Source organism: Columba livia, chromosome 5 (assembly GCF_036013475.1).
Source record: "Columba livia isolate bColLiv1 breed racing homer chromosome 5, bColLiv1.pat.W.v2, whole genome shotgun sequence".
In the NCBI taxonomy this organism is placed as follows: Eukaryota; Metazoa; Chordata; class Aves; order Columbiformes; family Columbidae; genus Columba; species Columba livia.
In genome coordinates this window covers 51,118,320-51,135,167 of record NC_088606.1, presented here as the reverse complement: position 1 = coordinate 51,135,167, position 16,848 = coordinate 51,118,320, and the positions used below count along the sequence as shown (strand labels likewise).

The 16,848-nt window shown below is 40.2% G+C and overlaps 1 protein-coding gene across 4 annotated transcripts in view; it reads right to left on the bottom strand.

The window, feature by feature from the left end:
• Window positions 1-448: 448 nt before the first annotated feature.
• LOC102091718 (mucin-5B) overlaps window positions 449-16,848 on the bottom strand; it is a 47,301-nt gene continuing 30,901 nt past the window's right edge. For 3 of the 4 annotated variants that reach the window (XM_065065068.1, XM_065065070.1, XM_065065071.1), the window contains 20 exons: window positions 16,216-16,371; window positions 14,946-15,038; window positions 14,016-14,257; window positions 13,328-13,505; window positions 12,769-13,019; window positions 12,159-12,342; window positions 10,727-10,919; window positions 9,885-10,063; window positions 9,306-9,375; window positions 9,033-9,154; window positions 8,606-8,637; window positions 7,988-8,165; window positions 6,861-6,965; window positions 6,189-6,229; window positions 5,519-5,641; window positions 4,471-4,566; window positions 3,201-3,329; window positions 2,276-2,315; window positions 1,389-1,512; window positions 449-819 (listed from right to left, as the gene is read on the bottom strand). In XM_065065068.1, the coding sequence (XP_064921140.1) occupies window positions 648-819; window positions 1,389-1,512; window positions 2,276-2,315; window positions 3,201-3,329; window positions 4,471-4,566; window positions 5,519-5,641; window positions 6,189-6,229; window positions 6,861-6,965; window positions 7,988-8,165; window positions 8,606-8,637; window positions 9,033-9,154; window positions 9,306-9,375; window positions 9,885-10,063; window positions 10,727-10,919; window positions 12,159-12,342; window positions 12,769-13,019; window positions 13,328-13,505; window positions 14,016-14,257; window positions 14,946-15,038; window positions 16,216-16,371 (2,708 nt within the window). In that variant the 3' untranslated portion in view covers window positions 449-647. The remainder of the gene's footprint in view (window positions 820-1,388; window positions 1,513-2,275; window positions 2,316-3,200; window positions 3,330-4,470; window positions 4,567-5,518; window positions 5,642-6,188; window positions 6,230-6,860; window positions 6,966-7,987; window positions 8,166-8,605; window positions 8,638-9,032; window positions 9,155-9,305; window positions 9,376-9,884; window positions 10,064-10,726; window positions 10,920-12,158; window positions 12,343-12,768; window positions 13,020-13,327; window positions 13,506-14,015; window positions 14,258-14,945; window positions 15,039-16,215; window positions 16,372-16,848) is intronic. The other variant, XM_065065069.1, reaches the window with a different exon arrangement.

The window sequence follows — 16,848 nt, the reverse complement described above, 5'->3', positions numbered from 1 at the left end:
ATGTTGGCAAATAATAAAAAACACCAGAGAGACAAGTACCCATTATAAGGGTGCAAATATCGTAATTTTGTAGTATATATGTAAAACATGCTTTTACACTCCTGATGTAGTGCTCACTGTGCAGAAGGAAAAAAGCACCGTGCTTTCCTCCAGTGACCCAGAGTCACAGTCAAAGCAGGTACAGGACCACGGGGGATAAGAATGCAAATGTGCCCTTCAGTTGAGTCCTGCCTACTGACTGAGCCGCAGCTGTGGAAATGATTGCTGTTTCCCTTCTAAGGGAAATTAAGTGATATGTGAGGTTATAGTATTACAATTTGCACTTTCTTAAGGCAGGACTTTTGAAGGGCATTGTGTCTTGTAGTAACCCTGGTTTGTACACCACTATGGTATTAAAGATGTTAGCCGCCTTGCTGCATTAACAGCATCACTGAAACAGAAGAACAAGTCCTCTTTGAAATGCAGTTTATTTTACAAACATTTAGAGTAAAATCTTTAGCTAATTTCCATAACTGCATGTAATAACAGAAGGAAAAAGTGCAAGAGAGAAGTATGGTCATTTCAAGGTTACTCACAGCTGTTTTCTAAACTACTCACTTGCTAGGGAAGCATTAAATGGGAGCTGAAATATTTCCTCTAGTTTATGCTTATGTTCTCTTCGGGCATTTGGTGTCCACACATCCACATTCATCTACATGTATGTATGTGAACTGGACTGTTTTATGCTCAGAGCAAATCAGTTCCACGTTCTCTTCATGACTCCTTTTTTCACGGCAGCAAATGCATTTATGTTCCATTTCACTGGCTTCAAAAGAATACCTATAGAAATGAGATTTGCACATCAGACTGCTTCCTGTTGTCTTCCCAAACTGATCCATATTTGTGACTCCAAATGGAGTTACTTCTAAGGAGCAGAGGAGCAGTATTTCCTATCTGTTTTTCTGCTTATTCATAACAGTTTTTCATCAGGATGCTACTAGCCATGCAGGGCTAGATCCTCTGACATCAATGGGGAAAATCCCAGTAATTTCAGTGGGTTTTCGCTTAAACACATTCTAGCTTATTCATGCAGAGACGAAAGAGGAGGAAGAAACTTCACTAAACACCAGAGCTGTTCAAAAACTACATAAAGACATGTTTAATAACAGGTAGGTAATAAATTTAGCTGATATCTTTTCAAAGGAACCTGTTTTCCTAACTAAGGTATGGTACTCTTGTCACATTCAAGACATTTAGTCACATTGCCAATGACTGCTGTTCTGCACACCCAGTTTCCCAACCAGATCTTTTTAAACAGCAGGAAGGGGACAACAGCTGCAGACCATTGGTGACAAGAACCCAGGAAGACCAGACGTGGAGGATGACAGAGAAAGGTTTTTTTTACTTACACAGAATATGTACTGCATGTCCCTTCACAAAAGGGCACTGGGACCGGAGCAGCTGACTTGCAGTTGTTGTGGGTGATATACTGCTCTTTCACATTGCGTTTGCATTTGTGTGGCAGATCAATACCTGTGCAGAAGAATACTACTGTTAGACTTCTTCAGACTGAAGAGTAAATGTTCTGAAAAATATCTGCTCGGAAACCAAGTGTAGATGATCCTACTAAAACTTTTTACATTTCTAATGGATAAGCAGAGAAAACAAATGAGAGTGCAAAGAGGCAGTAAAACAATTTCCTGTTGGTCAAGGCACTTTTACATTTGTAGACTAGCTTAAATGAAGACTTATGTATAGATTCATGTAAAGACACTGTTGGACCAAGACCTAAAGGAGACGTGAAGGGTTTGTGTTTGGTTTTTTGTTTGTTTGGTTTGTTTGTTTGTTTGTTTGTTTGTTTTGGTTGGTTGGTTGGGTTTTGTTTCAAATTGCTTTAAATTACATTTGTGACTCTATAATAACGTACGATTTGTGCGTGGATGCTACAGAAAAAAGACCCTTTTTTCCCATGCAGTTTCCAAGTGGAAGAACACAGAAAACATTTTCTACAAATTTTCTTATCAGGATTATAGTTTAAACTATCAGTATTTCAATTATTTAAAAACGCAGAAAAGGAGATCAAAGAATTTTAGTGTCCCCGTTGGAAGAATGAGGCAGAATTTTGGCCTCAGCTGAGTGGATTTTCAGCCTCAGCTGTGAGGTACAAAACAACGCTGCTGTAAGAATAGTCTTCTAGCCTGTGGAAACTGTAGACTCTCAGTACATGCAGAAGCAGGACAAGCAAGGGAGAACCTAACAGTATTGGAATAAGGAATCAGTGATTTAATGCACTCACATGTCTTACAACAGCCATCTGAAGTCACATCAACTGTCCCCTGTATTGAAAGCAAACATAATCAGAACAGGTGAGATGCACATATTGCTAAACAACCAGCAGCAACAATAAGAGTTCAGGTATATTCCCTCATTTCTAACCAACACAGATTCCTCATCAGTCCTAGTTGTGTACCAATTATGTATAAAACTCCTTAAAAAATCCATCAAGGAAGAGAGTGAATTTTCTTAAAACTATATATCCTTTCACAAGTCAGTTAAGATGTCCTGTAACACATATTTGATCTTATGTAGGTCCTACTGAAGCCAGAAAAAAACCCAGCCCCACAGGATGTCAGCTGCTCCTAGAATTAAACAGCCTGACCTGTGCAGAACCTACCACAAAGCTAATTCAAGTCAATGGCTGTCTTTGTCCATGTTTGGATCTTCAGATCTGCTGCAAAGCCTCACAACACTTCTGAAAGTTACTGGAAACCACTAATTGCTGAAAGCCAGGGCATGAATGATACTTCTTGCTCATTCATCTAACACTTCTGAGCTTAGTTAGTCATGCAACACGTATCAGAAGACACCTGTGTTCATCGGTTCCCCTAGAGGTCCATGATGAGTTATCATTTGCTCAATTGCATTTCATAACACTGATGTTTCTCAAATGATGAAAAATACCACCTTGCTATTGCCCCAATACTCTTCTCTTTCAAGTTCTAGTGCTTATCCCATAACAAGTAAAATGTGTGGGTTGTTTCCAAATAGTTTTGTTGCACTTCCATTCAGGGCTGAAAAAGCATATTTCCTTCAAACAAGGATGATCATCTCAGAAAGATCAAGAAATACTGAAGCGGCTAATTCAAAACAGTAAAGAAAAATCCCAGACCAGCAGCAGGGCTCATTCCAGGAGGCTTTTTTTATGGTTCTAAAATACTTACTGGCACACAGTTTGATTCTTCAAATGGCAGGCAGACCTTTACTGTACTAGTCAAGGAAAACTGACCCGCTGATTCAGTGCATGTGTAGTGTGTGCAGTTATCATATGGAGCTTTATAACTCTTTCCAACCTGAATAAAAACAGGAAAAACCCCAATATAGTATAGCAATAAAAATTGAATAATGCAACAGTAGTACAATCAATGAACTAGCAGAGGGACAGGGTGGTTCATATCACTCTGAAAATGCTGAGATGTCTGTAACTCACATCTGCAAATTATGTACCAAGCTTACTAACTCTCAACCTGGGCAAAATCCCTTCTGTGGCCACGTAGGTGGAAAGAATCTAAAGCTGGTGACAGAATGAGCATAGAAGTATGAACAGAAATGCCAGAGGGTAGGTGTGTTAAGGTATGTAGAATAAAATATAAACAAGAGAAAAACAATTATTTTAAAGTATTTCAGCAGCTTTTTAACAGATGGAAGAAAAGCAAAAAGTGTGAAAGAGAAGTCTTTATCATAAAGGTTAATGAATAAATGCAAAACCTGCTCATGGAAACATAAAAATTGTGTATTGGCACATGAGAAGCTAGTTTGCGAGGTAAATTATCAAGGAATAAAATAATTAAATAGAAAAGATGAAAAACACCAGAGCTGCCAGAGAGGCAATAGCATGTAAGAAAATGGCCACTGGTTGAGACAGAGTCATCAACCATTCACAGGAGTAGCAGGCTGTAATAAAACCAAAGAACTAGCCTGAGGCTCAGTCCATGTCTACACAACAGTACACTCACAAGACATGATGTATTACTTGAGTGTGTTACCAAGTCTCACTACACTACAGCAGCTATGTCACTTCTGATTTCCACCTCAGCAGATTCAGAACTGGTGGTAGTACAGCTATATCAGCTCACTCACACTATTTAGCCCTGTATCTCCAGGGCAAGATAATGACGGTTTCCAGATTTTATGTGAAGCCAGCTCATGTATCTCTGCAACAGCAGTATTACACAATGTCACCATCCCCTGTATGTCAGGAGAAGGGGGTAATATAATTTCTATTCCTGCCAGAGATGCATAATTTTCACCATAGTGGTGCCTATGAGATGCACATAGCAGAGAGCAGCTGTAAAAACATCTACCTTTATTTTGAAAATACAGAAATTTTAAAATCTCCTAGGGGTCTTCCCAGCCTCAAAATGTCACTGGTTCAAAAAATGCTGAGGTCTTCTTGGTAATTCAGCCTTGTGTGCAGAGCAAGGGAGTGCTTACCTCAATGGTCACATTGCCAAATGGAAAATTAGCCACACATGCCACTTGCTGGCACTGGCTGCAGCACTGACCTTCCTCTTCCACATAGTGGAAACCCTGTGGGAGTAAAGTTTCCATTTAGCCATGTTACCTGATGTCTTGTTTGTAAAGCACCTTTGAATCAAAGCCAAGACATGGCAGAGATGGAGAGATGACAATAAATGGCAGAGGAAATGAGCCAACATTCTGGTTTCATTTCCAGTGCCTTTACGAACTTGTTGGAGCCCCTTTAAGCCTGACAATGAAAGCTAACAATTTATTTCCCTTATTGAATAGAGACTTCTGGACACTTCAGTTACCATGAAGACCCTGTCACTGTCTATTCTTCCCCCAGGCTAACACATAAGTCAGGCCAGATAAATTAATGCAGTGTATGATTACTTGCACAATCTACCACTAGTTCTTGATCTGATCTGATTATCCACAAGAATTGTTGCTGTCAGACATATGAAGATCATGCATCAGTTATTTCCTCCCATGCTTTAGATATCCATTAATCTCTTGGTGGGTGTTGGTGTGGCAGGCTTCAGGATAAAGGATAATGGTTTTAATCATTTTTAGTATTAATGGTGGGTCTGGCCTTCTTTGGTCAAGAATGGAAAAGAAATCACTCCACTTATATTCAGTAAGAGACTGAATAGTTTGTGTGCAGACAAGCTCACAAGTGCTAGGAAGTGTCTGTATAAACCTCTGCGCAGTTTCTTTACAGTCTTATTTTTTGAGCTGACAATGGGCAACACCAACAGAACAACACAAACACGATCTTTCAGGAGTGGGACTTCTCTTTAACAGGTTTGAAATCATTCTCCCTCGGGGCACCTTTCCAAGGGTGACCTCTTAAACTTTCTAGAGCAAAAATAATGAGCATGCTAAAAAGGACTTTACAAAGAATCTAACAGAAGATGCTGCTATCTTTCAGTGATGAAGTGATCATACTATCCCAGTTTTATAGTACATCCTCTCAACAGCCATTGTTCATGGTTGGGGAGGCTGAATGTATGGTGCTGACCTGCTGGCAGGTGGTTTGGCATTTCACTGGAGCACAGTGGATGCGGTTGGTCCGTGTCATTACATCCTGTTCATCTGTGCACACACAGTCCTCACAAGAGCTTTTAGGCACCATTGCCCCAGGCTGGAAATATAGAGGAGAGAGGAGACAGGCCATGGCAAGAATTCAGTGGGTTCTAGAATAAGCATACATCCCCTGGACTGTCAAAAATGAATACTTAAGCTCAGGATTTATTTTTGGAAGAACTTGCTGAAACTAATACCTCCAGATCTCTAAAATCTCTCACTGTTAGTGTCACAAAATGAACATAAGGCTTACACTCCCAAGTGCATCACTTTTGTAAAATGAGTTATTATGTTATTTCAATTTTTGCTCAGTTTGATCTAGTAATCAGGCTTAAAACATCCGACGAGATGTAAAATTTTTATTCAGTCACAGTTCTGACTTCTTGACTCTAAAACATAGGTAAGATCTCATTTAGTAAGCAAGCTACTGGTCTCCAGTGTTACCTATTCAGTAACATTTGCAATAGTACATAAGACTACTGGCAGAGAAAAATTACAGGCCATTCTAATTATGCTTTTTATGTGAGTGTTGATTATTACAACTTCAGAAAATTCTGGCTCGGGAAGCATTAGCCTATGGAAAGAAGTGTCTGGAAGTGACCTACCTTAAATTCTACTCCTTCAGAAACACATACACCCTTTGGTACTGGAAGAAAAAATAAAATTAAAACCATGTAGTAGGCATGATATAAACAGTCATTGTACTCATCTCTGAATTGTGATTTAGAGGAGACTAAGAGTAGAACTGAGCTTATTAACTAGCCTTAATACGTACACAAGGGGGGAAAAATAACTAGTACATGGTGCTAATTGTTTTTCAGAAGCCTACATGCAATATCTGCTCAGATGTTATGCATGAAGTGGGTCTGATTCTATATCCTGGTGTTTTCTGTATCGAAAAATCTATTTAAACTTTTTTTTTTTTTTTCCACATAATTGAAATTAATTGAACTTTTCTTTATTGTTTACCACCTTGCTGGTAACAGAGTCATTGAGAAGCTGAGTCAGGTATGTGAATCTGGAAGCATAATCTGGCAGCAGAGCTTCCGGATGGGTTCATTGTAACCAACCTTTAGTATCTGATAAATAGCTTATGCTCACTGAATACTAGCTACAGAGAACCCAAATCAGTTACTCCACCTCCAAAACAGAAAAAGCACCAATTGTAAAGGTTGAGAGGGAAGAAGATAGATTACATCTTGTGATTTTGACTCACTTAGAAAAAATAAAGTAGTTCAAGGAATAAATAAAACACCTTAAGGAAGTGTGATACTTACTACAGGAGAAGATAGGACAACAACCATCCTCAGATATAGCAACCACTGGTTGGAAGCCTAATTCACATGCTGTTTTGTTGATAACACATGTTTTTATATCGCATTCTGCAATAGACAGCAGAGGTAAAGTAAGCCAAAGCATCCTGTCCAGCATTGCTGCTTGCAGACCAAAGCTTGAACATCCAAGGAATTAGGTAGAAAGAGATCATTCTTGAACCACATGTTTTTGTAGTTTGGAGCATGTTCAGGCAAAGTATCTCTAAGCTTGTTCTACTCCAAAGCTTCCCCCTGGACATACATTTCTGGCCCTTGTTCCCACTTCTCTTGCCCCACTGGATGTTATCTCCAAAAAAACTAAACACCCTCATCTCAAAAACAAAGAGAAGTGATGGAGTGACAGAGAAACAAGTTGAGGTAAAGGTAAATGAGTCAGAGCGTGAAAAAAAATGAAGTGATGGTGCATGAGAAGCGAAGATGTAAAGGTTGGGACATTCAAGGCAAAGCATCCTGACAGTGCCCACTGCTCCCTCAAGGCATCCAAGGATCCTAATGGACCTCTGCATGGCAGCATGGAGGGATGAGGAACAGAAATAATTCCACCACCACTGCAAGGATTCCTTGTCCTGCATCTTCCTGTAGATGCTGGGAATGGTCAGGGTTAGGACCAGGCTGATGATGAGGTCCTGTGCTGTGGTGGGCATTTAGGACTGTGAAGATGCAAATGGAATGGTGAGGGCAAACACAAATAAAGAATCTCCACAAGAGGCCTTGGAGGAGCCTGGAAGATAAGCACATCCTTTCTCAGTGAATGGATCACTGTGTGAAGATCACGTTTTCGTCTCAGAAGGGACAAAAGATCGAGAATCCTTAGAAGCACCTGTTGGTCCCAATGGTCCATGGGGACCTTTCCAATGTAAGTATCTGGAAGGTCACGACACTAATTTAGAACACAAACTGTACCAGAAGAGGTCTCTTCTGACAGAGAGAGCTCCTGGCATGTAGATGGAAGAAAATACCACTCCAGTGTGTCTATTTGAATTTGGTACCTGAGGGATACCGGAGTTCACTTGAGGATTGCTGTTAAAGGCAAATGATGCCGCATTATGGTGGCTGAATTATTTACTCACCACAGACTGTCTCTGTGCAGCATGGGTCATCTAGACGTGTTTTTATTTTGCGTACAAAGCCCTCTTTAGTGCAGTTGATAGGTGGAGATAGAGCGCAAGGCCGGGGGAAGCAAGAGATATTAAAAGTCGCTTCATCGCAAGTACAGTATTGACAGTCATGCTCCCAAGCTTCTCTAGGCTGTGAAAACAATACGGATATGAATTCAGAGAATACAAACTAGAAGCTCTATATTAATGAATGCCTGCTGCAAGAGAGTGTAGGACTGGGTTGCCTTAATTTGGTATGTAGGAAAATCAGAGTTCAGATCCCAGAGGGAGAAGAAGGAAACAGTAAGAAAAAGTGCTACTATATGCCACCTTCCTTTACAGTTTTATGTGTTTTCAGACGGGAAACATCATCGCTCTACAAGGAAAAAGTGATTCCCATGAACTGCTATTTCTGCTTCTGTACCTCAAGTGAATAATAAAGTTCTAGAGTTCTGCTGGTTTTGTCCCCACTGTGATTGCAGTTCACTGATATTTTAGTCTAGAATTGAAAGAAGAAACTAATGCAGTCATTTTTACAGGAGGTCTCAGCACCTTACTACAGTATAAAGACAGTATTTTCCTTTTTCTTACCTGCTTCACTGAGCCATCTTGGGCAGTGCAACCTATAAAATGAATTGCAGATTCCTTTAATGATAACTGAACCAGGGAAAACAATAGAAGAAGAACATTAACAGAAGGAAGGTCTTAAAATCTGAGAAACAGCCAGAAAGAGATCCAGAAGTCACAGGTTGTGTATGCAATAGATATCAAAGATCCTCCGCTTTGTTCTTTTGCAAGTTGCACTTTCTGAGTAAGAGCAGGCGAAACTGCCAATCTGAAACATTTCCAGCCTATAAAGAAGGGGTCAGTACCAAGGTCCCCCCATTTCCTCTTCACCCAGAACATCCACTTTAATGTGCACTTCCAGTCAGGGTCTTATACCCCCTTCCCATCCCAACAGTTTTTCTTACATTATTTTCTACATTATTATTACATTATTTTCTACATTATTTCTTACCACAGACAGAAACACAAATGCCATCATGGTCATTCAACAGAATTTTTCCATCGGGACAGTAGCATCCCTCAACAAACACTGGTGTGTTAGTCTGGGAGGGGAGGATGTCCGTAACAACTTCTCTGCACAATTAGAACAAAAACAGGAATGAATGAGAGGCAGAAATCTGCCCCAAGGAAATTAGACATCTAAATCCCCCAAAAATGTGAGCTTCCAGCCTTCCTCAGCAATTTTCAAATTATGGACTTCAAAAGTGCCCTAGAAATCACTCACCTGCTGAAGCAAGTGTTTCTTTTTGCTTCTCTGCATGGCTTGTACACCTGATCCTGAGCACAGCTGGCCTCTGTGGAGCATTATAACACATAGATTAGAAAGTCCAGACCCATGTGCACAACATACAAAACACACACTAACAGAGCTTGCCCCACAGGTCCACACAGCCCAGGCTCCAGCAGAGGGAGGGGGTCCCTGCAGCTTCAGCAAGAGTGGATCAAAAGATTCAGCAAGATGCTTGCGACAGTACTGGTAGTGCTTGCCCCTGTATCACTGAGCCACTCTGAGCACGGCAAAGCACGGAGAAGCTGTGCATTGCCATCTAGTGATGAAGCTCTAGGTAACACATAGGACTTCTCAGCTGAGCTGCTCAGGAGAGACTACGGACCTGTTTCCCACTTGTTTTTCACCAGTTCTGGACTTGAACAACGTCTTTTATTTGTTCGTATTTTTTCTCAGGTCCAGAGCAGCTCAGGAGAGATTGAAGCCTGATGTTGTGGAGGAAAACAAACAGGCGTGTAGGTGAGAAAAGAACAGACCAGAGTTGCTTCACCACCAGCAGGTCTTTCTCAGGCTTACCACACTGCCCATTTGCCTGCCTCCTCCAGTCCACACAAACCCCATGGAGCCCGCACAAGGCTGCATAGGTCTGCATGCTCTGGCACTCAGTGCTGGGGTGGCGTTCTGTGCACCCACTGGCCACGCATGCCTCATAGTAGGGCTGTGGACGGACCACACCATGGCACTCAGTCAGGTTCCTTCACAAAGCAAGGAGACAGACATGGCATTTCACTTCAATTGGCTACTTCCAAAGAAGAATTTAACTTATAACCAAACCCTTCCCCACCCAGAAAACCTCAAGGTAAAGATACAACTACAAATTACTCTGATACGCAATACACCCACACAGCTTAATTAAGACTGAGCTTTACCTCCCATTCTTTACAATACTTTGAAAGGAAGTTATTTTATGTTGGACTGATACCTGCAAAGAAAAGTCTCCCACAGAGCTCACAGCTATAATTCTATATGTTGATATTTTTATGTCAGCATGTTTGACAATCCTGTTTAAACCACAGAATTATTTTAAAAACACACAAACATTTTCTTACTAGAGTCTGACTGTGTATCTTTTAATCCAGAGCTCTGAGAAATTGAATTACAGCTAGTTTCTGGTTGGCTTCTCCAGAACTGACAGGCAGAAGGAGTGCCAAGCACTATTAAAGGAAGACACGTTTTGATGATGTGGCTGAAAAAGATCTGCCAAATTCAGGAACGTATCAGTTCGCTGCTCAGTTTTTCAAGGTATGCTACACTTAATATTTTGTTCGTATCCTATAAGCAGTTCACCCAACCCATGTAGTGAAGCACAAAATTGTCTTGTGGACTTATTTTTCTGACATTTTTGGGACTTGTCTTACCAGATGATTTTACACAGATCAGAAGGCTCACAGTGCTGATGATATTCAATCTCGGTTGGTTCTGAGACACCTGGGTTGCAGTATCTGTTGGTAGGATCTGGGACTTTCCAATCTGATGCCATCTCTTTCAAGGACTCGATAACCTCCCCGTTCCTCTTCATAGTATCATCAGTCTTCTGGTTGGTGCAGGTACCTGGTAGCAATATAAAAACAAAGTAAGAGTTTGAGGACAGTAGGTGCTGATGAAGCTGCTTCTAGAGAAAACCTGGAAGGAAGTTCACTTCCTTGTGGGAAGGTAACAACACATGTGGTCCTGGATGAGTTCACAGGAACTTTTTGTAGAAAGAGAAGACTAGGAAAAATAGTTTGTCAAGTTACTCATGAAAACTAGAGTTGATGTGTTGGTTCATACATTTCTCCTGATGGCTAAAGCACCTAGGATGGCTGTCTAGCACAGGACTCTCCAGATTTCATTTATTCCTCTATCAAATAGATATGATTGACAGGAAGGTCTTAGAAAGAGCCAGGATCAAACAAATCCATGACTGTCCGTCTTCCTATCACACCTTTGAAGAACCGGCGTTTGTTCAAGTACAAGAATGGAAGGAATTGAACCCTTGTACGCTCATTTCAAACCAACTTCATCAAACAACTTATGCTTGTTTCTTATTAGATGTTAGTAAACCCATTATGCAGCCTTGTCAAGACTAAATCACAGGTGAAAATCCTGTACTTCTCAAATGGCCAACCATTCACAATTCAGATTTCAGGATGCCTCATCCCCTGCCATAGAAGAGCTTGTCAAATTCCACAATCATGCCCTAATAGTCACCCTAGAAATCTGTAGCTTAGTCCTGTATCTTCTAGCACTTATACTGATAGAAAAATTATCTTCAAACACCGTTGATGCACAAGAATTTGAAATAATCTGGACAATCTTACCAGCCATTGTACTTGTCTTACTTGCCCTTCCATCCCTACGAATCCTGTACATAACAGGTGAAATTGATGAGCCTGACCTAACTCTAAAAGCTATCGGACATCAATGATATTGGACCTATGAGTACACAGCTTTCAAAGACTTAACATTTGACTCGTGCATAATCCCAACAACAGAACTCCCCCCAGGACATTTCCAACTACTAGAAGCTGACAATCGTGTTGTTGTCCCTACAGAATCCCCAATTCATATTATCATTACCACTGGCAATGTACTCTATCCATTAGCAGACTGTGAACAGAATGAAAGGAAGTAACTTAAAACTCTGCCACCTAACAGTGTCTTTCCCCCAAATAGAGATCAATTTGTTAAAATTTGTGAGAAATAGAAATCAGTAGAATTACAAGCATTTAGAGACATTTACAAGGGTACAAGAGAAAGAAGGAGGAAAATTTATTGCATTCATTACTGTCAGCTAATAAACACACTCACCACACAGTCCCATGGTATTGTTATAAAACTTTCCAAAAGGGAGTTTTATGTAAAATGCAAGTCGACTGTAGGAGACATAAACTTCTAATTCAGGTATTTCAACTATGACATAAAGACCGGAACTGGTTATCCTGATACCATTCTTGGAAATGTCTGGAGCAACTTTCTTATCATTGAACAAAATCTGAAATGAAGTGGAAAAAAAAGGTCTCTATCGACATCCTTCCATTGAGTAGGGCATCCAGTTTGTGCAACTGGAAAGCAGAGCAGCACACATTCAGACCTCAGGTACACCAAATGAAGTCAATCTAAGGCATTCATCGAAACAGTTCTCTATGATTCCTTTTTAATATGTTGTAATTTATATTTGAATTCTCATGTTGGGAAGAAAAACATAACTTTCAATTAAGTGATCATTTCCCAAGTTTTTAGAATATGCATTTTTCTTGTTAATACAAAGGAAAACAGAGAAAGAAAGCAATTGAGTTGTATTTCCTACCCATTCCATTTTTTACAAGCTTCATCCATTGTAGTGACAGGACATTTAGAAGTGCAGTAATATAACTACAGAAAAATAGTATTGAGAATTCATCTTAACACATTACTTTACCACGTTTGTTTCTTTTCCATGTTCCATTGCTTGTGTCAGAGTAACAACAGAGTTGGAGTGAAAAATGAGAAGGGACATTGAACAAATTCCTCCATCAATGGCACCACAGTAGTAGTTGTCTATGTGAATCCAGAAGTTGTGAGAGTCAGGATGAATTGACTTGACCAGGACATAGGTGCAGTTTTCTTTAAAATTATAATATGTTCCATCAAAAGTCACATAATGCTCATTTCCCCATCCACTGCAAATACCTGGAAGACAGAGTAACAGACTTTGAGTTTGGCTTCTGATCTTCCTGTAAGTATGCGCTAGTTTTAAGTCTTTTACTCACTTTAAGTGAAAGCTGAAAAACCAGTACAATAGGGAAAAACTAACCCAACAAGGACACTCCTATCTACTCTTAACAGTCAATATTTTAGGTGAGACTTCTGTTTCATTACATTCTACTGAATTATTATAATATGAACATAATATAGATGTTGACTACATAGACTTATCTTTCTTGATGCCCAGCTGAACATAACATAAATGTCAGGGATTCTCCTGCCTCAGTACTTACACTGACACTCAAAGACTTCACAGCAACCTGTTTCATCATAGTGCTTCGTGAATGGGAAACCATTGACACAGAGTTTCAGTTGCTGAGGAGGGCAAGTTATGCTGGACAGTTTAATATTGTTTCCTTCTCCCAGGCATGTGGCAATCTGGCAGTTTCCAAAGTTCCATGTTTCATTAAACTATTGATGGGTTGAAAAATAAGAGAAGAGGCATATAGCAAAGTAATGTGACAAAATTTTTTAAATTACACACAGCAGCTCCATTCAGTTAATTGTCTAGCATGGCATTACTTGATATCTACTCTTTCTGTGGAAACCAGGCAACATGAAACACATAGCAATCCACAGAGCCTTGATAACTACTTCTTTCTACAACATTTTATATAGGACTCATTCCTACGGTCCTGACTGCTTCTGATGATGACACCATTCCAGATGTGGTTTCCTGGCCTAGTTCAGCTTAGGTAGCTCTGCCCACACACAATCATTTAGATATTTCACATGGAAAGTATAATCTTCAACTTATTCCCTGAGTTACTTTGGGGCTTCTAGTATACTTCTAAATCATCTAATTCAGCCACATCTACAATCCAGCTGCAGTAGTGGTTACCAGCATCAGAGAGGAACACCAAATCTTGGCTGTAGGCAATGCTGTAGCTGAAGAAATACATATGCTTTCAAGTCTCTCACCTTTCTGGGGGGAATGAGCCCAAGGCAGTCACTAAAGGAAGTCCCCGTGGAAGCAGGAACTTGGCTTGTTGTACTGGGAGCAGATGTTGGTGGACAGCCTTCAGAGTCTGGATCACAGATCCGGAGGGTCTCAGTGTGACCAGTTTTACACTCTGCCCAAATTAATTCAATCTGACACGATGTATTGCAAACGGAGTAAGCACAATGACCTGATACATTCACTGGCAGAGAAATGTTTTCTCCTGCAAGGCCAAAATCCAACTGTTAGCACTGAATTGTGCATTAAATTGGTAACTCTCAAGGCCCACACATCACAGATCAGCCGCATACTCAGCCCTGTATTTAACTAGCTGGGTCTGCCTGTACCTGATGGCTATGCTCGGGTGTGACTGTCTGCACCTTCTTGAATTCAGTGACTGAAACAGAGCTCCGTTCACCCATATCGAAAAGGCTGAGGGAGGGCCACAGGTGGTTAATCTGAAAATCTGCTCTTAAGTATGTTAGCATGAATTGAAACTGGGTACAACAGGAGAGAATATTGAATATATCACTGAGTGCATCTGGTCTTCACAAAGACCAGCAGAGAAGTTGTTCAGGTGCTACTAAGACATGTCAAGTCTTCCCTGCTCTGTTTTTGGAATGTGACCGTGGATTACAAACCCTTGTTCAGCAGTCTGGAATTTGGGGGTTGTGCTGGAGTCCACTGAACTGGTATAAGCTTTCTCACCCCAGGGATATCCAAACCAGGACAAAGTTATAGAATATGGGAGAGCTGTAGTTCTGAATGTGTTAGTTACTGTTCAACCATGTAACAACTTGTAGTAACATGTAGCTGCAGTAGGATGAAGGAGCTCTTGCTGAAGCACCTGTAGCTAACAGTGCATGTTCCCACATCTATGGTGCAGAAAAAATATTTGCTTGGTTTCTCACCCATTTGTATCAATTGTCCATTCTCATTGCAGAAGCAGGGCGTGGCTATTATTGATGATAGAGCTGCAGATGTTACAAGTTGCATATGTAGTTCTGCAGGAAATTAAATCAATTAGTGTTCACATCCTCTGCTATTCTACTGTCAAGCACTATGGCATCTGTTATATTTTCTACAACTACAAAAAGAGGGAAAAAAAAAATTTATACCCCCACCACCTTCTCTACAGTTACACACCAAAACCATCCTCCCTGTATTTATATACTCTATATACACTGTATGCTACTAGAATTTTTTTCTATATAGAATACAATAACCTGCCCTTCTACTGTCACTTATTCATTCAAATTCAAGGTTTATTTGAACTTCCTAATCCTACAGAACTTCACCAGATTTTGGAGAGGTGATTTCTAGTGGCACACCATTTTGTCTTTTAATACTTTGTTGCAAATAATCTGATGGTTTAAATGCAGGCAGATCATCTAGACGTTTTACTATGCCACCTACATTCTGCTTTCAATAGTCCTTCCTTTTCTAGCTATTACTCCATTACATGTCTTCTTGCACTTGTTTGGTAAATGCCAAACACAAAGGCTCAGCATCAAGTCTTTAGCTCTTCTACTCACTTGAGAAGCTAACTTTTAATTTTCCTTGTCCTCTTTGTATAATTTGCTACCAGGATAATACACATATTTTTAGTCACATATTTTTCTCTGTTATAATGGTTTGGCAAAATTCCACCTTTTCTTTATTTCCTTTTATTTCCTATTTTCTGTTCATTCACATCCTCTTCACCCTTCAATGTCTCTTTTGGGAAGGCAATAAACTGCCAGGCAGTTTCATTTTCTTGGTCCAGTGACTCATTTGAGACCAACTTATTCCAATGCAGAAAACAGCACAGTAAGAACTGTAGTCTGTTATAGGCAATAAGAAGGAGAAAAACAAAGTTTAGATGTATGAAATATTGGGACCAGCAACACCAGAGTGTCAACTATGATAGGTCCAAGGTCATTGTAACAGCTGTCCTGAGAAATGGCCAGATGTCTCTATTCTCTGTTTAGCCCATTGTCAGTAAGAATATATAAAAATTGCACTTTGGGTCTCCACCATGGGACTCACAAGCTCTGACCCCTCATTCCTGAACCTTCAACTGCCTTAAATTCCATGCTTATCCTAAACACACAGTAGGAGTCTTTTTTTCAAAATGTAAGAATTTTATTACCATTACAGACTTTCATAAAACCACCACCAAACCTCTTATAAATCTAGTACCTTGTGCTGGTGTGGATGGTGTTCTGCAAGGGATGAGTGTTTTAACGATCTCCCCTCTGGAACCACAAACAGCATAACCACACTCAGTCCCATATACATGGCTGTATATGGTTTCATTTAAGGTATAGGTCTTTCCATTGTAGCAGCAAAGGCAATCTGAGGCACCAAAAGAGCAAATGCCATGGTAATAGGGGACTCTTGTTACATAAATACAAATGAAAATAAAACCAAGCTCTGGATTTACCCTTCTATAGCTCATATCATCAAACATGTATTACCTGGCTGAAACACCTTTGCAGTTTCTACTTGAGAAGTCGCACTGACAGTCTACCTCATTTACACAAAGTGGGCTGGATTTTTGTTGTTGCTGGTGTTTGTTGGAGTCATCTTGCATAAAACAATTACTGGCTGGTGAAAGCATCAGAACTGGCACTGTCTTCACCCAGCACAGCGAACAGGTGCATTGCCTCTCGAATGTGACTGGGATTACTGCCTTGCTGAGTGATAAAACACTGGCTCATTAGGTGCTGTATAGCCATTTCCACATACTAATAAGGAGCATGCAGTGATGAACAGTTTGATTTAAATATAAATGTGGGGAAAGGATACTGGGTCAGAAGTTAGCAGGGCTCA